This window comes from Rhinopithecus roxellana, chromosome 12 (genome assembly GCF_007565055.1).
Source record: "Rhinopithecus roxellana isolate Shanxi Qingling chromosome 12, ASM756505v1, whole genome shotgun sequence".
NCBI classification, from domain to species: domain Eukaryota; kingdom Metazoa; phylum Chordata; class Mammalia; order Primates; family Cercopithecidae; genus Rhinopithecus; species Rhinopithecus roxellana.
The window spans coordinates 73,729,151-73,753,755 of NC_044560.1; the positions used below are offsets into that span (position 1 = coordinate 73,729,151).

The window sequence follows — 24,605 nt, forward strand, 5'->3', positions numbered from 1 at the left end:
TGAGTATTTGGAAATACATATATATATACTTTGAGATGGAGTCTCACTCTGTCTCCCAGGCTGGAGTGCCTCCTGGGTTCTAGTGATTCCCCTGCCTCAGCCTACTGAGTAGCTGGTACTACAGGAATGGGCCACCATGCCTGGCTAATTTTTTGTATTTTAGTAGAGACGGGATTTCACCATGTTGGCCAGATGGTCTTGATCTCCTGACCTCGGGATCCACCCACCTCAGCCTCCCAAAGTGCTGGGATAACAGGCGTGAGCCTGTAGATACACTATGTAAAATAATTTTAATATCAATAACAAACTGGAAAATATAGAGGCATAGTTTTTTTATTCAATTGAAGTTGTTATGACATTAAAATATATTGTTTTAACTTTAAGATGTATGTAATCTCCAGTTTTTGAGATGATTACAAAGATACTATTTATAGGAAGTATGCAAAAGAAAGTAAAATATAATCAAAGCATGCCAGTACAAAATTAAATGAAAATTAAGTAAGTAAAATAGGAAATGAGAAAAATATAACTACTAGAAACACACAAAACAATAATAATATTAGTGGTAATAACAACTTCATTTCTTTAACCAATCATTTAAAATATAGATTAAACTACTTAATAAAATGAAATGTAATCACAGGACTTTGGAAGGTCAAGGTGGGCTGATCACTTGATCCCAAAAGTTCAAGATCATCCTGGGCAATATGGCAAACCTCTGTCTCTACAAAAAAATACAAACAAGCTGGCTGACAGAGTGAGACACTATCTCAAAAATAAATGAGGCTGGGTGCGGTGGCTCATGCTTAATCCCAACACTTTCGGAGGCTGAAGCAGGCAGATCACCTGAATTCAGGAGTTCAAGACAAGCCTGGTCATCATCGTGAAACCCCATCTCTACTAAAAATACAAAAAATTAGCTGGGCATGGTGGCATGCACCTGTAATTCCAGCTACTTGGGATTACATGCCTGCTTTTTGAAAGCTGAGGCAGGAGAATCACTTGAAACTGGGAGGTGAAGGTTGCAGTGAGCTGACATCGTGCCATTGCACTCCAGCCTGGGCAATAAGAGTGAAACGCCATCTCAAAACCAAACCAAATAAAATAAATACAAATATAAATATATATATAAATAAAATTATATAAAGAAAAAGATATAGAATGCCTGAGTGGTTTTTTTAAAAAAGCATACAGTATGCTGCCTACAAAAGACTTACTTTAGCATTGAGTCAAATAGGCTGAAAGTAACAGAATGAAAAAAATGTATATTCCATGAAAATAGTAACCACAATTGAGTAAGGTGGTCATAATTATATCAGACATAATATGCTTTCAGTCAAGTACTTCTACAAGACAAAAACTGATATTATATGATGTTAAAGTGAGTTGATTTAGCAGAAATCTGTAACTACGGTATTTATCTATCTATATGTATATGTGTATATAACATCAGGGTTCCAAAATATATAAAAGCAAATATTGATAAAAGTGAAGCAAGATATACATAGCAACATAACGATTGTAGACATCAAGACCCAGTTTGCAATAATAGAAAATTCAGATAAAAAATAACAACCAGACAACATTATAGACTATATTGATTATTTTGCATATAGAGAAATACTTAAGAGTGCATAATTTATAAAGAAAAATGGTTTATTTGGCTCACAGCTTGGCAGAGTGTATAAGTGTGTGCCAGCATCTGCTTCTGGTGAGGATATCAGAAAGCTTAAAATGAAGGTAGAAGGTAAAGAGTAACTGGACATATTATATGGCAAGAGACAGAGCAAGTGCGAGGTGAAGGAGCCACGCTATTTTAATGAACCAGCTCTTATTTGAATTCATAGAGTGTAAACTCTTTGGTTACTGCGAGGATGTACCAAGCCATTCATGAGAAATTTGCCTCCGTGACCCAAACGTGTCCCACCAGGTCCCACAGCCAACACTGAGGATTTATATTGCAGCATGAGGTTTGGACAACATGGACATCCAAACCATATTATAGACCAACTAGGCTTCACAGACACACACAAAACTCTCCAATCAAAACCAAGATAATACACAATATTCTTATTTGCATCTGGCATATTCTGTTAGGACATATAACAAGTTTTATTAAATTTAAAAATAGTGGCTGGGTGCCAAGGCTCTTGCCCATATTCCTAACACTTTGGGAGGTCCATTGGTGTCAAAAGTTTGAGATCAGCCCGGGCAACATAGTGAGATCCTAACACTACAAACAAGCAAACAATTAGCCAGACATGGTAGTGCATGTCTACAGTCCTACCTACTCAAAAAACTGAGGTGAAAGAATAATCACTTGAGCCCAGGAGGCTGAGGCTACAGGAAGCTAAAATTCTGCCACTGCACTGCAGCCTGGGTGACGGTAAGATCTTGTCTCAAAACAACAACAACAAATCAATTTAAAAACACTAAAATTATGAACTGGGTGTTTACTAATAAAACCTGAATGAACCAGGAATTAAAAGCAAAAGTCAAACTGGCAAATTCAACAATATGTGAATATGAAACACACACTCTTCAACATATTCTTGCTCAGGGGGCAAAAAATTTCATTTTTCAAAGACATCAATATAACCTTCAGTTATAAGCTACAGTAACAAACAATATGATACTGACACAAAGATAAACAGATGAAAGAACAGAGCTCAGAAATGAACCATTTTGTATATGATCAAATGATTTTCCACAAAGTTGCCATGTTTACAAAATAGAGAAAAATAATCTCTTCAAAAAACAAGGTAAAAAACTGATTATCAACACTGATAAAGTTGGCTTATTTTCTTGAATGATACAAAAACATAGTTTAAATAAACTACTTAGACATAAAAATACATAAATGGAAAAAAGTATTTATAAATCTATATCCAAAATATGTAACACAGGCCAGGTGCAGTGTCTCAAGTCTGTCATCCTAGCACTTTGGGAGGGTGAGGTGGGCAGATACCTGAGGTCAGAAGTTGGAGACCAGCGTGGTCAACATGGTAAAACACCATCTCTACTAAAAATACAAAAGTTAGCTTGGCGATGTGGCATGCACATGTAATCCCAGCTACTTGGGAGGCTGAGGTAGGAGAACTGTTTAAACCAGAAGGCAGAGGTTGCAGAGAGCTGAGATTGAACCACTGCACTTTAGCCTGGGCAGCAAAGTAAATCCATGTTTATTGTAACCAGTATTCACAAAAGCCAACAGGCTGAAGCACCCTAGATCTCTCTTGACTTATAAACATATTAAAAAATGTAACATATACATAAAATGGAATATTATTTCACCTTAAAGAGAATAATCTTGTCACCCTTTTGATGAACTTTGTGAACATTATGTCACCTGAATTAATCCAGTAACAAAATTACAGATACTGTCTGATTCCACTTATATGAGATATCTTAAGTAGTCAAAACAACAAAAACAGAAGTAGAAGGTTTGTCTGTCAAGGTATGGAGAGAGGGTAAAATGAGCAGTTGTTACTTAATGGGTATTGAATTTAAGTTTGACAACATGTAAAGTTTCTAGAAGTCTTTTGCATAACAATGTGAATATACTTAACATGCCTGAAATGAACAGTTTTTTTTTGAGACAGAGTCTCACTCTGTCACCCAAGCTGGAGTGTAGTGGCACAATTTTGACTCCCTGCAAGCTCCCTAGTAGCTGGGACCACAGTTGCACACCACCATGCCTGCCTATTATTAAATTTTTTTCATAGAGAGCGGTCTCCATGTTGCCCAGGCTCAAACTTTTGGGCTCCAGGGATCCTCCTAGCTTGACCTCCCAAAATCCTGGGATTACACATCAGTGCCACAATCACATCTGGCCCTGAAATATACACTTCAATAAATTTAAGATGGCAAATTTTATTTTATGTGTTTTTAAAACAATGTCTTTAAAGAAAAACTGAAAAAAATACAGAATTGTAAGTCTTTCTGAAAATTACCTTCAAATCACAAAAGCATTTCTTTCACAAAAAGATATATATATTCATCATTAAACACATGGTGGAAATAAGACTATCTCCACGACTACTCACTTAGACAAGATAAAACCACCACTGAAAATCAGCTAAGAATATGAGCCATAACTAAAGTTGGAGTCATATTTACAGCTATACACCTATGTAATCTGATTATGATAGACATGCATAATTTATCTCTTAATTAAACCTCAAATTGACTTAAAGTGTACAAACAGAATTGCAAATTGTCTAAAATTATAATACATAAATAAAACCAAAAAAACACAATAAACCAATGTTAAGAAACTTACAATGGGCCGGGCGCGGTGGCTCAAGCCTGTAATCCCAGCACTTTGGGAGGCCGAGACGGGCGGATCACGAGGTCAGGAGATCGAGACCATCCTGGCTAATACGGTGAAAACCCGTCTCTACTAAAGAATACAAAAAACTAGCCGGGCGACGAGGCGGGCGCCTGTAGTCCCAGCTACTTGGGAGGCGGAGGCAGGAGAATGGTGTAAACCCGGGAGGCGGAGTTTGCAGTGAGCTGAGATCCGGGCACCGCACTCCAGCCTGGGCGACAGAGCCAGACGCCGTCTCAAAAAAAAAAAAAAAAAAAAAAAGAAACTTACGATGAGGCTGGGTGCAGTGGCCCACACGTGTTATCTTAGCACTTTGAGAGGCCGAGGCACAAACCACAATCACTTGAACCCTGGAGGCAGAGGTTGCAGTGAGGCAAGATCACGGCACTGCACTCCAGCCTGTGCGACAGAGTGAGACTCTGTCTCAAAAAAAAAAAAAAAAAAAAAAAAAAAAAAAAAAAAAATCTACACTGAGAAAACACACTAATATGGAATTTTGAAACAATAATAGAAATGTTTACTCATAAAATCTAGTATGCAACATTGATGTATCACAAAAAAATAATTCTCAGGCTGGGCGCAGTGGCTCACACCTGTTATCGCAGCACTATGGGAGGCCAAAGCAAGTGGATCACCTGAGGTCAGGAGTTCAAGACCTGCCTGGCCAACAGAGTGAAGGCCCGTGTCTACTAATAATACAAAATTTAGCCAGGTGAGGACACATGCCTGTAATCCCAACTACTTGGGAGACTGAGGCATGAGAATGGCTTGAACCGGGGAGGTGGAGATTGCAGTGAGCCAAGATCGCACCACTGCACTGTAGCCTGGGTGACAACGAGTGTGACTCCATCTTACAAAAACAAACAAACAAACAAATTCTAGGTAGCTGCAATATTTAACTGTTAGTTTGTACTCATTAAATGTACGTATTTTGAATCATTGGCATGTACTGTGCGGGAGTAAAATTTCAGAGAATATTCAGTATAAACAGAAGATTCTAATAAAAAAACAATAAATTAGCACTTAAAAGAATCTAGAGTTACTTTTAATATTTTAAATATATGCTATTCTTACACAAAATGAAACTGCTGTAATCCAATTTTAGAAGCAAAGACTAGTCTTACATTGTTAAATAAAGAAAATATACATTTTGCAGAATAGGGTTAGACCCTCTGATATGTAAAACAAATATTAGAAAATATAGCTTATTATTATTTAGATATAAGCTGAAGGAAGTAGATGAAAATCCTTTAATTCCTTTTTGCCTATAGAAAACTGAAATTTATAAGTAACTATTTTAGTAAATATGGAGTGCCTACTAATTACCTAATTTACTTTAGGCATACCATGCAAATTCTAGCATATTATCCTAAATATCTGAATCTAAAATTACAGACGAATTTGAAATAGAAAATAGAAAGTAAAAATTTGCCGGGCGCGGTGGCTCAAGCCTGTAATCCCAGCACTTTGGGAGGCCGAGACGGGCGGATCACAAGGTCAGGAGATCGAGACCATCCTGGCTAACACGGTGAAACCCCGTCTCTACTAAAAAATATAAAAAAAAAAAAACTAGCCGGGCAAGGTGGCGGGCACTTGTAGTCCCAGCTACTGGGGATGCTGAGGCAGGAGAATGGCGTAAACCCGGGAGGCGGAGCTTGCAGTGAGCTGAGATCCGGCCACTGCACTCCAGCCTGGGCGACAGAGCGAGACTCCGTCTCAAAAAAAAAAAAAAAAAGTAAAAATATATAGGGAGAGTGATATCAGTAAGATTAAAAGTGCCCTATTTTCATATCTCCTTACAGCAAAAAAAAAAACTCAACCATCCCTGACAAAAATGCCTTTATGAGAAAACCAGGCATTATGGTTCACAACCGTAATGACAGCTACATCGTACATTAAGGTTGGAGAACTGCTTCAGGCCAGGATTTTGAGACCCGCCTGGGTTATGTAGCAAGATGACTTTTCCAAAATAATTGCCTCTAAAAGAAATTTGAGATCCGGGGAGGGAGTTGTGAAACGCTGTTAAAGCTGAAGATTGAGAAGTGTTCTATTCAGAAGATAGGCCCTCATTCAGGTGGGAAACTACAGGGTTAGCCCCTGTTCTTGTCTACAGACCAGGATAGGATTCAGCCAACTTGGTCTCACTGAGAATTCTGAACTTAATCTGTAACCATCCCAAACTCATTCCAGCCACAGTCTGGGAGATGTCCTGCAATTCCAGAGACCTAAATGAAGGCATCCATTTACAGCCATGTAGGCAGGGCTACAGACCTTCGCTTTTACTGTGGTCCCTGAAGCTGATCAATGACTCAGTTTCAGTTACCTGAACCACAGTTTAAGGTCAGTTCTGCCTATATAGAAATCCACACAGTTGGGCCAGGCTGGGTGCCTCAGGCCTATAATTCCAGCACTTTGGGAGGCGGAGGCGGGCAGATCGCCTGAGGTCGGGAGTTGGAGACCATCCTGACCAATACAGAGAAACCCCTTCTCTACTAAAAATACAAAATCACCGGGACGTGGTGGCACATGCCTGTAATTCCAGCTATTTGGGAGGCTGAGGCAGGAGACTCTCTTGAACCCAGGAGGTGGAGGTTGCAGCGAGCCTAGATCACACCGTTGCACTTCAGCCTGGGCAACAGAAGTGAAACTACGTCTCAAAAAAAGAAAAAATAAATAAAGAAAAAAATAAACCCACACGGTTACCTGAGGAAATGCTTCTAAAATCAGTTTATGAAAACTTGAAGAGGTGTTTGCTCCATCACATTCAGACACCAATACAAAACTATATTGTGCCCACTGGCAATACATCTATCTGAATGTAGCACTAGAAGTATGTGACAGAAGAATTATTCACAGAAATAAAAAAAATCCAGCCGGGTGTGGTGGCTCACGGCTGTAATCCCAGCACTTTGGGCGGCAGAGGCCGGTGGATCATCTGAGGTCAGGAGTTTCAGACCAGCCTTACCAACAGGGGGAAACCTCGTCTCCACCAAAAAATTAGCCGGGCATTGTAGCGAGCACCTGTAATCCAAGCTACTCTGGAGGCTGAGGCAGGACAATCGCTTGAACCCGGAAAGCAAAGGTTGCAGTGAGCCCAAATCACGCCATTGCACTCCAGTCTGGGAAACAAGAGTGAAACCTCATGAAAGGAAAGGAAAGAAAAAGGAAAAAGGAAAAGGAAAAGGAAAGGGAGAGAGAGCGCGGGAGGGCGGGAGGGAGGAAAGTCATTGAAAATCAAGAAAAATAAGTAAAAAAGTTGCTGTTTGTAGATCATACAATCTCATATTTTAAAAACCATAAACAGTACATTAAAAACTGTCTAGCCAGGCGTGGTGGCTTACTCCTGTAATCCCAACACATTGAAAGGCCAAGGTGGGCGGATCACCTGAGGTCGGGAGTTTGAGACCAGTCTAACCAACATGGTGAAACCCTGTCTCTACTAAAAATACAAAATTAGCCGGACGTGGTCGTGGTGAGCCAAGATCGTGCCACTGCACTCCAGCCTGGGCGACAAGAGTGAAACTGTCAAAAAAAAAGAAAAAAGAAAAAAAGGCCGGGTGCGGTGGCTCAAGCCTGTAATCCCAGCACTTTGGGAGGCTGAGGCGGGCGGATCACGAGGTCAGGAGATCAAGACCATCCTGGCTAACCAGGTGAAACCCTGTCTCTACTTTAAAAAAAAAAAAAAAATCGCTGAGCGAGGTGGCAGGCGCCTGTAGTCCCAGCTACTCCAGAAGCTGAGGCAGGAGAATGGCGTGAACCCAGGAGGCTGAACTTGCAGTGAGCCAAGATCTGCCACTGCACTCCAGCCTGGGCGACAGAGCGACACTCCGTCTCAAAAAAAAAAAAAAAAAAAAAAAGCTGTCTAATAAATACACTCAGTAAATAGTAAATTACCAAAACAGAAAATTAACACCAAGTACTTAAGTGCATGAATGGTTTCATGCACTTAAAAGAAACTATTTGATAAAATAGAGGAAGAAAAATATTATTTAATGTATCATTAAAAAAATTTCTAAGAAAAAAATTAAGGAGATAAAAAATCTTTACAATAAAAAAATTGAATATACAAATAATTTTAAAATATTTTCTGTCTGTAGCTTGAAAGAATAAGTATTATTAAAGTGTCATCCAAAGTAATCTACAGATTCAATAAACTTCCTATCAAAATTGCAGTGGTATTTTTTTCAAAGTAATGGAAAATACAATTCTCAACCTTACATGAAACTACAATAAAGTGTGAATAGCCAAAGCAATCTTGAGGAAAAAGAACAAAGCAGAAACATATCATATGTATAATTGCAAATTATATTTAAAAACTATATAGTAATAAAAATATAATGGACTACAAAGAAAAATGAACAAAAAAATGCAACAGAAACTACTACTCTCACACATTTCAGACCCGATGCAAAAATAGAACTAAAAAGTAGTTTTAGTTTCTCAAAATCATGCAGATATTTTTGTGTCCCCAAAATAATGGAAAAGCAGCCAGATTGTGCAATCTCTTATATGCCATGAAGAGGACTTTGGCTCTCACTGTGAACTTGAAGAAAGTTCACCAAATGAAAAGTAGAATCCTTAGAGAATTTAAAAGCATAAGACAGAAGATGTCCCTTTGTGGACAGCAAAATTAAAAAACAAAACTAAAACTAAAAACAGCTGCCCAGGAACTATTTCCTTTGGAACACAGCTTCCCGAATCACATTTTAAGGACTGGCTTTCTCTTTGACCTTGGGACCTCTTACTGTGTTGTCTATTGTATTCATTTTCACTCGCACCTACCTGGGGGCTTGGCTACCATCTCATGTCTCTTCATAGTCAAAGGTTTTTTTCCTTGCTCCAGACGGGTGATCAGGTCTGGCTTAGAGACAACAATACCTGTTTTATTAAGAATAAATAACATGAATCTTGCTCATATTCTTCAATTACAAGCTAGTAATGTGCTCAGCAAAGACGATGTGATAAAATATTCTAGTAAATTAATACCAAAATACAAATGTGTAACAGAAATTTATAGATATTTAAACAATACTTCCTATTTACCGGGTGCAGTGGCTCACGCCTTTAATCCCAGCACGTTGGGAGGCCAAAGCGGGTGGGACACAAGGTCAGGGGGAGGCAAAGGCGGGCAGATCACGAAGTCAGGAGTTGGAGACCAGCCTGGGAAACATGGTGAAACCCCATCTCTACTAAAAATACAAAACTTAGCCGAGCATGGTTACGCATGCCTGTAGTCCCAGCTACTCGGGAGACTGAGGCAGGAGAATTGCTTGAACCCAGGAGTCACAGGTTGCAGTAAGCCAAGATCGCGCCACTGCACTCCAGCCTGGGCAACAGAGCAAGACTCCATCTCAAAAATAAAAATAAAAAAAGGAAAAAGAAAATACTTCCAATTTGTAGGTTTCTTAATTTTACTACCTGGTACTACGGAATCAAAAATTGGTGGTGGCCTTTAGATTTTCAGGTGGGGGCGACAATATTTTATGTCAGTAAATTTTTGTAATTACTACTAATTTAGAGTGAAAAATACAGCTCAACTCAGGAATGTGGAAAGATTGGATTAAGATGAAACATCTTGAAGAAAACATTTTTTTTCTTGAGACATAATCTTGCTCTGTCGTCCAGGCAGGAGTGCAATGGCGCGATCTCGGCTCACAGCAACCTCCGCATCCTGGGTTCCAGCAATTCTCCTGCCTCACCCTCCCAAGTAGCTGGGATTACAGCCGCGTCCCACCATGACTGGCTAATTTTTTGTATTTTTAGTAGAGATGGGGTTTGACCATGTTGGCCAGGCTGGTCTCAAACTCCTGGCCTCAGGCAATCCCCCCACCCCAGCCTCCCAAAGTGCTGGGATTACAGGCCAGAAGCACTGAAGATACGCTTTTCTAAATGAACAAATTCTGAAGGTTTTCTGGAAAAAACGGATCTGAAACTCCTTTACGCAAAGAATAAATTACTAAAAAACATTCTACAAAAAAAGAGAAATAAAACCTTTCGGGTATATTATGAATTATGTATTAAAGTTATCCTCACCAAGGAAGACCAGGTTACTGTAGTTCTCTAACATCACATTCTTATATAGATTTCGCTGTGCAGTGTCCAGGCAATGCCACTCCTCCAGAGAGAATTCTATGGCCACATCTCTAAATTGCAATGGTCTCTGAAACACAAACACAGACACACATTTTTACCAAGTGGCCATGGGCAGAATTTTTATTTTGACTTAAGGTGAAATTAGAGAGCCAAGATAAGTGGTTCAGACTTGTAGGACTAAAATCATCCAATAAAACAATTTTCAACACAGAAATATTCTCTAATGCATTCTCTGAGAAAAAAAGGGCAGCATAAGATCCATAACATCAGTTCATATATGATATTTTTCTAGATAATAAAGTATAAAATTAAGGGCATGAACATGTACATTTTTGAGTGCTGTATTTACATCATACAGAATGAGATGTGAATATTTTTCATATGGAGAAGACGAGTTAGAAGGCACCGCTCAAATTTTAATATGTACAAGAAGCTGAAGACCTTGTTATGCACGCGGGGTTTCTTTCCCAGAAGACCTGGAATGAACTCTGATTTTTTGAATTTGTAACAAGCTCACCAATAATGTCAATGTTTTTGGCCCAAGAAGGATATTTTGTCAAACATCCAGTAAGTGGAAGAGCCTGTGTTTTTCCAAGCTTTTCTGGCCTATAAACAAAGATAACAGCCTTCACTTTCCATAGAAAATTATGTAGGAAAAAAAGAAAAAAGGACAACTGCCAGATTAAATGTGATGGTTTATGCAAATCTGCTGCATAAGGATGCTTAATAATGAAGAGAAAAAATAATTAACTATAGTGGAAAAAATCTGTCACAGAGCTACTTCACCAAGTGAATCATTAACCATTAACTGCACTAGGACAAATTTTTATGATGTGTTAGTGCTCACAGAAGAACACAGCATCACTATTGAAATATTACTCCCAAATAACATAAATTATAATCTGAATTTAACCATAAAGAAACATCAGTTTTATGCAAACTTCAAAATAGTGTTAACTCCTACGTTCTGTAATTTTTAGTAGTAATTTTAAGTAGGCTTCATTTAGCACCCCAGAGAGCAGTTATCTCCTAATAATTTTTTTCAGAACTTTCTGGGTAATAAATTCCATCCTATTTAAATAAACATTTTCTGAATCCTGTTCTGCACAGAGTTAATGGAACACATAAATGGAGGCTTTTACTTTACCATCTTTACCAAGGACCACAATTTTCCCCAATATAAATCTTGAGTATCCACATCTTTCCATGTTCAACAGCCACAAAGGGAATATTTTTAATATTGTGGATCATAAATTCTTGCTGAGAATTCTGCATGGCATATAAGAAGCTATTACATACAGAATGTACAGAAGTCTGTGGGATATATAAAGGAAATATTTTTCAAAGACCCTTGACTATCACAGGAATTTTAAGAAGTAGTTAAATCAAACTCAGGGAGGAAAAACACAAGTAGAGAAGTAAAGGTTTGTGAGTACTAAACGCATGGCAGTCCAGGAGGCAGAGTGGACACAGCTCTTCATCTGACACATGTTTACTTGAAGAAAAGCCATTTTTTTTCTTTCTCCTCCTTCTCTGGAGCTTCTTCTCAGATGAGATTCTCTGTACAAATTACACCTGCATCTGGAGAATATGTCTTGAAAAGTGAACCACATGTTTACCTGCTAGCATGACATCATCTAGCAGAAAAAGACAGAAAAGGCCACCCATTTCTGTCCCTTTAAAACAGAAGAAATTCAGGAACAATGAGCTGCTCCATGGAGATGCAAATGTAAGTTTCTCCTTTCCTGTCCTCAGGTGCCCTCCCCTGACATAGACACCAGCAATTTTTGCTACAGTAATGGAAACATGCACCACAATGACCTGTCCCTACCAAACCTAAATAGAATAGGCCCTGTGACCATCCTCTAGTGCAAAGGTGGAACTTAACTCTCATGAATGTATTTTGAAGCCTGGGCACAAGAGATTTCTGCATATCAGCCATGTGATCCTAATGAAAAGCCTGGGCTGATAAACACTAAGCTAAGCATTGCCTCTCAAGCTTTAACGAGCTTATAAATCACTTGATAAATGTTGCCGCACATTCTGTAATGTGATTCTGCATGTTTGAAAGGGGTTTATGAATGAGTGTTTTAAACAAGTCCCCTGTCAATGCTGATGTTGCTTCCCCCTGGCTCATTATTAGCATTGGTTAGAGAAAGCAGGAACAGCACAGGGTCCCTTACACTTAGCACTCTTGCCATAACCAAATACTTCTAGTACAAATAAGGACAGCCCATTTCCATTTAAAAGTTTTATATTTTTTGCAGGCTCTTTAAAATTTACAGAGGAAACAGAAGGCAGCAATATCTGAATAAGTCTGTATTTAAAAAACAACATGTACACATGTACTAATGCAATGTTCATTAAGTAGGCACTACGTGCTCAAGAGTATGATACATAGCACTGTGCTGGGCATAACACATTATGTGATTTAATTCTCTTAACACTCTGGGAGCTGGTACTAAGGGTTTCATAATTTTCAGGATTTAGATAAAGGGCCCAGCATTTTTACTTTTCTTCTGTTTCTCTGTCATTGAATTTTTTTAAAAAATTGTATAGAATAAAAGCTAAATATAGACAGATGAAAGAGATATAGAAAGGAAGAGTTTAATGTAATATAGAGAAAATTTCATTCTGTTTATATTTACTTTTTTTGACTTGTGGAGCAACTACTGGATCTGCAGGAATAGAAAACAAGTTGCTAAATAGAATGTCTCTGCACTGGTTTTAACAAAAATTTAAAAACAAAGACCGTACAATACATACTTTATTTTTCCCATTTATCTGCTTTTGAATTTCAGGAAATTGTGAGCACCAGCTCTAGAAAGGCAGCAGGATTCAGCAGCCAAAACTCTGAACTCCTCTAATGAGTTCTGTGAGGCAATACTCCAGGGTAGGTTCAGACCTAACTAAGGCCTCCAAAAAGGATGAATCTTAACATGTCTGGGGCAGGGTGGGAACCCTTGGTATAATTCTGTTCTCTATGCAACTTATGGCACTTCCAGTTTTGTCTTGTTTCTAAGCTTATCTAAAAGAAACTTAAATCCCATAGTGTCTGTAGTTTTTATCTTTTCTAGTCACTGCCCTGACAACTTTATACTATATACTAAAATGCAATTTAAACAAATCCCTTAAGGTTTTCTAGGGTAATTTATTAGAAAATAAAACTATCGCCGGGCGCGGTGGCTCAAGCCTGTAATCCCAGCACTTTGGGAGGCCAAGACGGGCGGATCACGAGGTCAGGATATCGAGACCATCCTGGCTATCACGGTGAAACCCCGTCTCTATTAAAAAAAAATACAAAAAACAAAAAACAAAACAAAAAACTAGCCGGGCGAGGTGGCGGGTGCCTGTAGTCCCAGCTACTCAAGAGGCTGAGGCAGGAGAATGGCATAAACCCAGGAGGCGGAACTTGCAGTGAGCCAAGATCTGGCCACTGCACTCCAGCCTGGGCGACAGAGCGAGACTCCGTCTCAAAAAAAAAAAAAAAAAAAAGGAAAAGAAAAGAAAGCTATCTACAGTTAGCAAGGTAAAAGAAATAGAAAATACATGGCCGAGCGTGGTGGCTCACGCTTGTAATCTCAAGACTTTGGGAGGCTGAGGCGGGTGCAGAATGAGGTGAGCAGTTAAAGAGCAGCCTGATATCAAGATGATGAAACCCAGTCTCTAGTAAAAATACAAAAATTAGCTGGGCGTAGTGGCAGGCACCTGTAATCCCAGCTACTCGGGAGGCTGAGGAGGGAAAGTCACTTGAACCCGGGCGACAGAGTTTGCAGTGAGCCGAGATCGTGCCACTGCACTCCAGACCAGGTGACAGAGTGAAACACCATCTCAGAAAAATAATAATAATTTATAACAATTCTTTTGTTCATAAATCTCCCTTCAGGTGTAGACATCAGAAGTCACAATATAATGAAAGTGGTCTAAATAAAGCCCAAGATTTTTTGACACATCTATTTATTATACCAACCATATGATGCATAATTCAATTATTTATCCATTTGCTAGTCTAGACTAAAAGTTTCTGGACTGTAGGAAATATGACTGCTTCATGTATTTTTTTAATGCCCTTATGAAGTGGAAGTAACTAGTTTATCTATCTGGGTCTCCAGATCTCCTTATTATCCAAGTACCAGGAAACTGGAGAAACTCTCATCTGGATACCAACCAAAGATATCTCTTGTATGAGGGAAGGAACAAACACAGAATGACTCATTTCTCCTACACTGAGACAGAAGCAGAATTAACCACTCTTGTCAGCCTGACACAATTCTGCTCTGGACATCCTCAAATGCCTCAAAGACACCTGGGTGACTGTGAGAGAATTTCCAGTGACCTGGGCCTCATGGCCCAATGATAAGCCAGGCTGCAGAGACTCAGGCTAACTCTAAATAGAAAATGGAACTGCCCTGGTAGAGCTCCAGAACATGGACCACCCATTCTGATTTGCTAGCTCTTGGGTAAGAGAAAGAGCAAAAATACTCTACTCTAGTATTACATTTTACAGCTAAATATAATTGTGGTCATGACCTGGATACTTTGGGGCCTCGCTCTCTCACTCCTAAGATGCTTATTTACACTTACAGATTCTGCCATCAGATTCTATTTTCTCCTGGAGCCCCTCACAAAACTGTAGTAGGGCAATGAACAAGATATGAAAAATCTCAAAGGGCCACACTCCCAAATGGGGGTTGTAAGATGTCTATGTTTACATTTCACAATGCAGAAAATGACTTTTGTTCATTTTCTGTACATTCTCAATCCAAATTCTGGTCCTTTCCTGTAAATCCCAGGCAGAAGCCAGACTTCATCTGCAGATTCCAGGTAGGATCCACCTGGCTCTGCATCCTTTGGTGTTACAGCAAGTGCAGTACAATCAAAGGAGAGATCCCCTCATAGAGGATACTCTCGCACATGCTAAATGATAAGTCTACATTTTTTAAAAAATTGATAGAACATGAATATAAGTAGACAGTTTACTTGGGTCAAGCTTAAGGATTATAACCGGGGAGCAAAGATTCAAGTTGCCTGGAATCTACATTTTGATTACCATCAGTTACAAGATGATTTGTAAGGACGAGAAGACAGGGACAGAGAGTGGGCTGATACAAAGCCGATTGTCAGGAATTTTTATTTATTTACAGAACATTGATTATTGATTACATATATATCATTATGGTTTAGGGTATGGGATATAGTGTCTAATGTGGCATTATTAGTTTAATTTATAGCTACCTGTGGCAATCATGAACAGTTTCAAGAGATGAATACATAGTTCAAAGCGGGGGGAGAAAGACATAACAGTCCTTTTTTTTTTTTTTTTGAGACTGAGTCTCGCTCTGTTGCCCAGACTGGAGTGCAATGGTGCAATCTCAGCTCACTGGAAGCTCCGCCTGCCGGGTTCATGCCATTCTCCTGCCTCAGCCTCCCGAGTAGCTGGGATGACAGGCGCCCACCATCACGCCCACTTAATTTTTTGTATTTTCAGTAGAGATAGGGTTTCATCGTGTTAGCCAGGATAGTCTCAATCTCCTGAACTCATGATCCACATGCCTCGGCCTCCCACTGTTGGAATTACAGGCGTGAGCCACCGCGCCCGGCCAGTACTTTCATTTTAATGTCTCTCTGAGTTTGATAACCAAAAGGACTTGCATTTCTTAGATAAACTTTTTTTCCCTGAAATCTCAAGACCTGGATTCAAACTTTGGAGCTTCAAGTTTAGGGTCTGAATGGCTGATGTAGCCGCAGGTGTTTACCTGTAGATTTGTGAGCATTTAGCAAGAGGAGGAAGGGGAAAGTGGAGATTCTCATGTCTACATGTCTATTCAGTGCACACATGTTACTCTCATTGGGTTTCTGGGCTCTGTAGTTTCTGAATTAGTTTCAAATCTGAAGATACAAGTCACTGAAAAACGTAAAATGATTAATTGCTGCTCTGTGAAGTTTGTAGAAATTGGGTCTAGCCTCTCTAGAAGTGACGGTAGAGGACTATCAATACCAAACAGGCAGAGACAAAATTCCATGTGCATATTTAAGGGACAGCATTCACTTTGGTGCACAAGTGTGAGTTGACTCAAAGTCTGAGAGGGAAAGTCCCCTCTACAGTAAATTCTGGTTGGTACCTTATGTGTTTATATCATGTCTGGTAATTCTAGACACTGTGTGGAAACAATAGTTAAAAGAAAAATTTTCTCTATTTTCAGAGAAACTCCACAATAGAGCAGAAAGAAAATGGTTTTATTACACAATTAAACTTGAATGTGACACACATCATCATCAATCTGCTTACAAGACTGCAAAGTCAGAAAGATGGTCATCATAATTAGTCCATAAGTAGAAGAATTTCCAGCACCATGTCACACATAGTTCATCCTAAATTCACCTGGAGATTGAAGAGGTCATCTGTGTATGCTAGTTGCTTATATTCAATGACAAATAAACTTTTCATATATTCATGAAAGCGGGTAGTTTAGTAGCTTGAAGCCAGGCGCCTGCTGAAGCTAGGCTTTCACTCTGCTACAAAAATGGCTGAATAGTGCTCTATCTTTTTGGCTATTTACATTTTAGACCAGTGGCTCTGTACTCCCTGGCACTGGGCTACAGCACTCCTGCTTGCTTTCTCCTGAGTTCTAGTGTCCTCTCTTTACCACTGCCATCTGCCACTGAGGCACAGCCCAGAGCACAGTTCTTTTTCTTTTTTCTTTTTTTTTTTTTTTTTTTTGAGATGGCGTCTGGCTCTGTCGCCCAGGCTGGAGTTCAGTGGCCAGATCTCAGCTCACTGCAAATTCTGCCTCCCGGGTTTACGCCATTCTCCTGCCTCAGCCTCCAGAGAAGCTGGGACTACAGGAGCCCGTCACTTCGGCCGGCTAGTTTTTTGTATTTTTTAGTAGAGACGGGGTTTCACTGTGTTAGCCAGGATGGTCTCGATCTCCTGACCTCATGATCTGCCCGTCTCGGCCTCCCAAAGTGCTGGGATTACAGGCTTGAGCCACCGTGCCCGGCCATACAGTTCTCATTTTATGTGAACCCCATTTGCCACAACAGCATTCTAGTGTCACATCAGAGAGTGATGTCTGAGCTGCAGGAGGAGAGCCTGCAGGCGTCGTGGATAGAATTTCACCTTAACAATAATCAGAATGTGAGCAGTGTTTCAGCCTCAGTTTCTACTTATAATGGGGACATGAAAAAATACTTCTGAATGGCGCAGGCAAAAATACTTCTGGATTTTGGCCAGGCGCGGTGGCTCAAGCCTGTAATCCCAGCACTTTGGGAGGCCCAGACGGGTGGATCACGAGGTCAGGAGATCGAGACCATCCTGGCTAACACGGTGAAACCCCGTCTGTACTAAAAAATACAAAAAAACTAGCCGGGCGAGGTGGCGGGCGCCTGTAGTCCCAGCCACTCGGGAGGCTGAGGGAGGTAGGAGAATGGCGTGAATCTGGGAGGTGGAGGTTGCAGTGAGCTGAGATCCGGCCACTGCACTCCAGCCTGGGTGACAGAGCGAGACTCCGTCTCAAAAAAAAAAAAAAAAAAATCTTCTGAATTTTCAGCATGAGTCCAGATAGAGATACCTCCAAAAGTTCTCACTGTGACAGCTCACGTCATTCAGACACCGTGGGATACTAACAAGTTTCTGAAACAGACACCCAAAGCATTAGAAAGAAAACCAGATCTCCATCTGAACAAGATTTTGAGAGAAAAAAAGTTAAAAAGATCTTAAGAAAAAGCTCAGGTTAGATATAAGATTGATCATCAGTCAGAAAATATTCCCCTAAAAGCAATTTCTTTCTAAACACCCAAAGTGCACAGCTACTCTCAGTATGAGAAACATGAGCATTATGAAGAAAGAGGGCATATTTTCAGAAAAATTTTATAATGTTTCTTTTCCATCTCTGCTGCTGTCTCATTTTCTAGCCATTGAATGGGGGTTCCATATGGAAATCATCTGTCAACTTCCAACACTTTCTGCTGAAGAAATAGAATCTGACCGTGTTCATATAGCGGAATATATTAGATCTTGCAACATAGTTAACTGAAGAACTATTATGGTTTTTAGTGGCCACATCTCTTGTCTTTATTTGTCCTGTAAGAGCAGCATTCCAATTTAGTGAAATAAAAGATACTAAAATTGTGTTTACTCATAATTATCCCTATTGAATAAAGTAATAAACATGTCAAACTAATATCTGCTCTAACAGTTTGGTAGTAAATTTTCTTTGGATATTAGATATAAATAAGTATGAATAATGTACTAGTAGTAATGTATGTAGCATTTTAAAAAATTGAAACTAAACCAGTTAAAACACTTTCTATTTCAAAAGTATAAATAACAATATTAAAATAACCATTTAAGTGATTTATTCAAAGTAAGTATTGCGGCTTTATATTCATACTATTGTTTACTGTTTATGGCTCACGCCTGTAATTCCAGCACGTTGGAAGGCTGTGGCAGGTGATCACCTGAGGTCAGGAGTTCAAGATCAAGCTGGTGAACATGGTAAGACCTCATCTCTGCTAAAAATATGAAAGCTTAGCCAGGTGTGGTGATGCATGTAATCCCAGTTATTTGGGAGGCTGAAGCAGGAGAATCACTTGAACCCAGGAGGGAGCAATTGCAGTGAGCTGAGATCATGCCACTACACTCCAGCCTGGGCAACAGAGTGAGATTTGTCTCAAAAAAAATAAAGAAAATACTGTTTAATTTACATGAATGCAGGTTGTCTGCAAACACTACACATAACTATGCTAATTGTTCTGAAGTAATAAATAGAAAGCAAGCTACAACTACAGACTCAACTGTTCAGTTTACACACTGAATTGTTCTTGCTTTTGCAGTATAAGCACTTCAGTCTGCAAATATTGGATAATTAACTTGAATAATCAGGTTTCTGTCAATGGAACTTAGTATCTTTTAGTCTTTATCATTCGGTAGTGCTATATTTAATCCTATTCTTGTGCTAACCTTCTGTGTGCTCTCAAAATGAGCTTTTATCTAAACAAATCTGTGTCTACTTTAAAGGACTAAAACTGGAAAAAATAAACTTCTCAGAAGCCAAAACAAAGCAATAAATCTGAAGTACTAGATAAAAGACAATCTGGGGTCAGAAAAAAATTACAAAAAGTTCATTTAGCTGTTAATATGATTTATATATATATATATTTAAAAACAGAGAAAAACATCTACATATAATCTAAAACCCTAAAGAAAAGAAAGAATAGCAAAATATTCTTTCGCAACTTTTTTTTTTTTTTTTTTTTGAGACGGAGTCTCGCTCTGTCACCCAAGCTGGAGTGCACTGGCCAGATCTCAGCTCACTGCAAGCTCCGCCTCCCGGGTTCATGCCATTCTCCTGCCTCAGCCTCCTGAGTAGCTGGGACTACAGGCGTCCGCCACCTCGCCCGGCTATCTTTCGCAACTTTTTAAAGAATTTTTGAACTCTTAGACACCTGAATTTTGCACAATAGATGCACTTGAAAGAATGTTTATGGGGGAAAAAGCAGAAGAGAGAAAAGTGTTATAAAAAATCCATGAGTGCACAAGACCAATGCAACAGAATAGAAAGCCTAGAACTAATGCCGCCCTCCCACAACCATCAGATTTTTGCCAGAGCTAACAAGAGAAGAGTTATTTATTTCATAAATGGTGCTGGAATAATTACTTAGCACTATGTAGAAGACTGAAATTGGACCCCTTCATTACACTATATACAAAAATTAACTCAAAACAAATTAAACACTTAAATGAAAAACATAAAATTATAAGAAACCCTGCAAGATAACTAGGAAATACCATTCTAGACACAGAAATTGGCAAAGACTTCATGATGAAGCTATGAAAAGCAACTGCAACAAAAGCAAAAATTGACAAATGGGACCTATTTAAACTAAAGAAGTTTTCACAGCAAAGGAAACTGAGTAAACAATCTACCGAATAAAAGAAAATATTTGCAAACTTTGCCTCTGACAAAGAATTTATTAAGAACTTAAACAATTTTACAAGAAAAAACCAAACAACCTCATTTAAAAGTAAACAAAAAAACACAAACAAATGCTTTTCAAAAGCAGGCATACATGTGACTAACAAGCATATGAAACAAAGTTCATCACTAATCATTAGAGAAATTAAAGAAAAACCACAATGAGATACCACCTCACACCAGTCAGAATGGCTATTTTTAAAAAGTCAAAAAATAACATGCTGGCAAGTTTGCAGAGAAAGGAGATGCTTCTACTCTCCTGGTAGGAGTGTAAATTAGTTCAACTACTATATAAAAAGCAGTGTGGCGATTCCTCACAGAACTAAAAACAGAATTATCATTTGACTTAGGAACCTTATAATTGGGTATATACCCAAACAAATATGAATTATTATAAAGACACATCCACATGCATGTTCACTGCAGCACTATTCAAACAGCAAAGACATGGACAGGCCATAAATGCCTATCAATGGTAGAATGGATAAAGAAAATATGGTATGGTCAGATGTGGTGGCTCATACCTGTAATCCCAGCACTTTGGGAGGTGGAGGCTGAGGTTGGTGGATCACCTGAGCTTAGAAGTTTGAGACCAGCCTGGCAACACAGCAAAATTCTGTCTCCACAGAAAATCAAAAAAAAAAAAAAAAGGAAGAAAGAAAGAAAAATTGGCCAGGTGTGGTTATGCATACATGTAGTTTCAGCTACTTGGGAGGATGAGATAGGAGAGAATTCCTTGAGCCTGGGAGGCTGAGGCTAAAGTAAGCCAATATTATGCCATGGCACTCGAGCCTGGGCCATAAGTGAGACCTGTCTCCAAAAATAAAGTAAAAGATTTAGTAAAAACAGAATATGGTACATAAACATCATGGAATACTCTGTGGCCATTAAAAAAAAGAAGATCGGCCGGCGCGGTGGCTCAAGCCTGTAATCCCAGCACTTTGGGTGGCCGAGACGGGCAGATCACGAAGTCAGGAGATCGAGACCATCCTGGCTAACACGGTGAAACCCCGTCTCTACTAAAAAATACAAAAAACTAGCCGGGCGAGGTGGCGGGCGCCTGTAGTCTCAGCTACTCGGGAGGCTGAGGCAGGAGAATGGCGTAAACCCGGGAGGCGGAGCTTGCAGTGAGCTGAGATCCGGCCACTGCACTCCAGCCTGGGCTACAGAGCGAGACTCTGTCTCAAAAAAAAAAAAAAAAAAAGATCATGTTCTTTGCAATAACATTGATGAAACTGGAGGCCATTATTCTTAGAAAACTAATGCAGAAACAGAAAACCAAAGGCATGTTGTTATTTACAAGTAAGAGTTAAATAATAAGAACACATAAACACAAAGAGAAAACAAAAGACACTGAGGCCTAGTTGAGGGTGGAGGGTGGGAGGAGTAAGAGGATCAGAAAATATACCGGTTTGGTGCTATGTTTAGTACCTCAGTGACAAAATAATCTGCACACCAAATCCCAATAACATAATTTTAAGTGTATAACAAACCCACATGTGCACCCCAAACCAAAAATAAAGGCTAAAAGAACAAATATAAATCCCTGAGTAGGAGAGAGCGCAACGTAGGTGAAAGGACTGATTTTTGCTACAGACAGTGACCCAGGTAGGGCTGTACTCTGATTTATTTCTGTGTGAATACAGGAAGATGAGATTATGAACAGGTGGTCTAGATCCTAGGTAGGTGGAGAAAACTGATTGCTGCAGATTCAGTGTCTGGGGGTTGGGATATGCCAGGGGACTTGTAGACACTTGTGGGTTCTTCACAAAACACAGATCAAAAATGCCACGGTGAAGCTCCTTTTCTCTAAGTTTTCAGTCATCTGTCACACTGGGAGAAGACCTGGAATTGCAGGACAATGGGCAGTGTGACAGCCTGTGTACAGGAGAACAGAGCCTCCCATTCCCAAACACCCAGAGTTTTATTCCAGGCCAGACCTCCGTGATATCTTTTTTCTGGCACCAAATCTGTAGTTTGATGAACATCCAACAATTCTCCAACACCAACTCATTGTCTAACATTGGAATTCTGCCACCACCCAGAGTCAGCATAGACCCTGATTCAGGGCTTGGTCCCACAACCTTATCCTCACTGCAGATGCCAGCAACAAACCCCATGGGCCCACCTATGCTTCTGAGCTATTGTTTAAAAATTGGGGTCTATCACCTTAGTGAAATTAAGTAATTTGGTAGAGCTACTCACAGAACTCAGCAAAACACTGTAGTTATGTTTACTGATTTCATACATAAGATGCAGCTCAGGAAAAGCCAAAAGGAAGAAATGCATAGAACAAAGAAAAGAGACGGGGAAAGATGAAACACATAGATAATCCTGGAAAATATTTGTGATTAATAAAATTCTCCATCGTTTGTGTGCTCCAGAAATAGTTTATAGAAAAAAACACTCCTCCCCTTATGACTTAGATAGTGCTCTCTTTTCTTACCTATCACACAGCCAGACACACACTCTGCACATTTCCTCCTATTTCTTATTTTAAAAAATCAGCTGAATTTGTCTTCAGTGGTCAAAATAAAATATTTCTTTATTTATTTTTTTTTTTTTTGAGCCAGAATCTCGCTCTGTTGCCTAGGCTGGAGTGCAGGGACGCAGTCTCAGCTCACTGCAACCTCTGTCTGCAGGGTTCTAGCAATTCTCCTGCCTCCGCCTCCCTAGTTTCTAGGATTTACAGGCACCCGCCACCACACTCAGCTAGCTTTTGTATTTGTAGTAGACACAGGGTTCTACCATGTTGGCCAGGCTGGTCTCGAGCTCCTGACCTCAGATGATCCGCCTGCCTCTGCCTCCCAAAGTGCCTGGATTACAGGTGTGAACCACGGCCTGCGCCTGGTCTGAAGTAAAATTTTTTTTGTTTTCTTGTTTGTTTGTTTTGAGACAGTCTCGCTCTGTCTCCAGGATGGAGTGCCATGGCTTGATCTGGCTCACTGCAACCTCTGCTTCTCGGGTTCTAGCGATTCTCCTGCCTCAGCCTCCTGAGTAGCTGGGAATACAGGTACGGGCCACCACACCGAGTTAACTTTTGTATTTTTAGTAGCGACAGAGTTTCACCACATTGGCCAGGATGGTATCGATCTCCTGACCTAGTGACCTGCCCGTCCTGGCCTCCCAAAGTGCTGGGATTACGGCATAAACCACTGGGCCAGGCATAAAATAAAATATTTCTTAATCAAACTTTACAATTTATCTCTCTCCCTTAGGCTCCTGAACTTTGAGCTACCCTCATTCTGAGTCAACATACATCCCATTTTACATCCCTCCTAAGAAAGTGATTTCAGGGTAAGACATTCTCTGATGTAAAATCTGACTTTTTCACCCTCCATTTGCTATTCTCTTCCCACCTCCTTTCTAATCTTGTTTGCTCCTCCCTAGGGAGAAAAGCCCTTTTCTACCTACATTTTTGCAAGCCATAAAGATCTTATAGTTAGTTGGTACTTCCTCCTGTTGTAACACTTTTTTGAAATTCATTTTTAACATAAATTTAACGTTTCTATTTTACAAAGTCTAAAATGTTCCTTAAAACAATAACAACTTCATCATCAGTAAGATCCTCCCAAAGGCCAGGCATGGTGGCTCACGCCTGTAATCCCAGCACTTTGGGAGGCCGGGGCGAGTGGATCACGAGGTCAGGATTGACCATTCTGGCTAACACAGTGAAACCCCGTCTCTACTAAAAAATATGTTTTAAATTTAGCTGGGCGTGGTGGTGGGTGCCTGTAGTTCCAACTACTCGGGAGGCTGAGGCAGGAGAATGGCGTGAACCCGGGAGGCGGAGCTTGCAGTGAGCTTACTCCAGCCTGGGCTACAGAGGACGTCTCAAAAAAAAAAAAAAAAGCCGGGCGCGGTGGCTCAAGCCTGTAATCCCAGCACTTTGGGAGGCCGAGACGGGCGGATCACGAGGTCAGGAGATCGAGACCATCCTGGCTAACACGGTGAAACCCCGTCTCTACTAAAAAATACTAAAAAACTAGCCGGGCGAGGTGGCGGGCGCCTGTAGTCCCAGCTACTCGGGAGGCTGAGGCAGGAGAATGGCGTAAACCCCGGAGGCGGAGCTTGCAGTGAGCTGAGATCCGGCCACTGCACTCCAGCCTGGGCGACAAAGCGAGACTCCGTTTCAAAAAAAAAAAAAAAAAAAAAAAAAAGATCCTTCCAGTTTCCTTTCATCTTAACCTTAACTGCATCTGCTT

At 40.0% G+C, this 24,605-nt stretch overlaps 1 protein-coding gene and 1 pseudogene across 1 annotated transcript in view; one reads left to right on the plus strand and one right to left on the minus strand.

Moving 5' to 3' along the window:
* The window catches only part of LOC104675530, a 110,785-nt pseudogene that overhangs the window by 5,832 nt on the left and 80,348 nt on the right, over positions 1-24,605 (plus strand).
* Positions 1-24,605, minus strand: part of LOC104679144 (zinc finger protein 93) — a 30,164-nt gene that overhangs the window by 3,834 nt on the left and 1,725 nt on the right. Inside the window, exons 2-3 of the mRNA XM_030912881.1 lie at positions 10,364-10,490; positions 9,113-9,208 (exon numbers count right to left, since the gene is read on the minus strand). Of these exons, the coding sequence (XP_030768741.1) occupies positions 9,113-9,208; positions 10,364-10,490 (223 nt within the window). The remainder of the gene's footprint in view (positions 1-9,112; positions 9,209-10,363; positions 10,491-24,605) is intronic.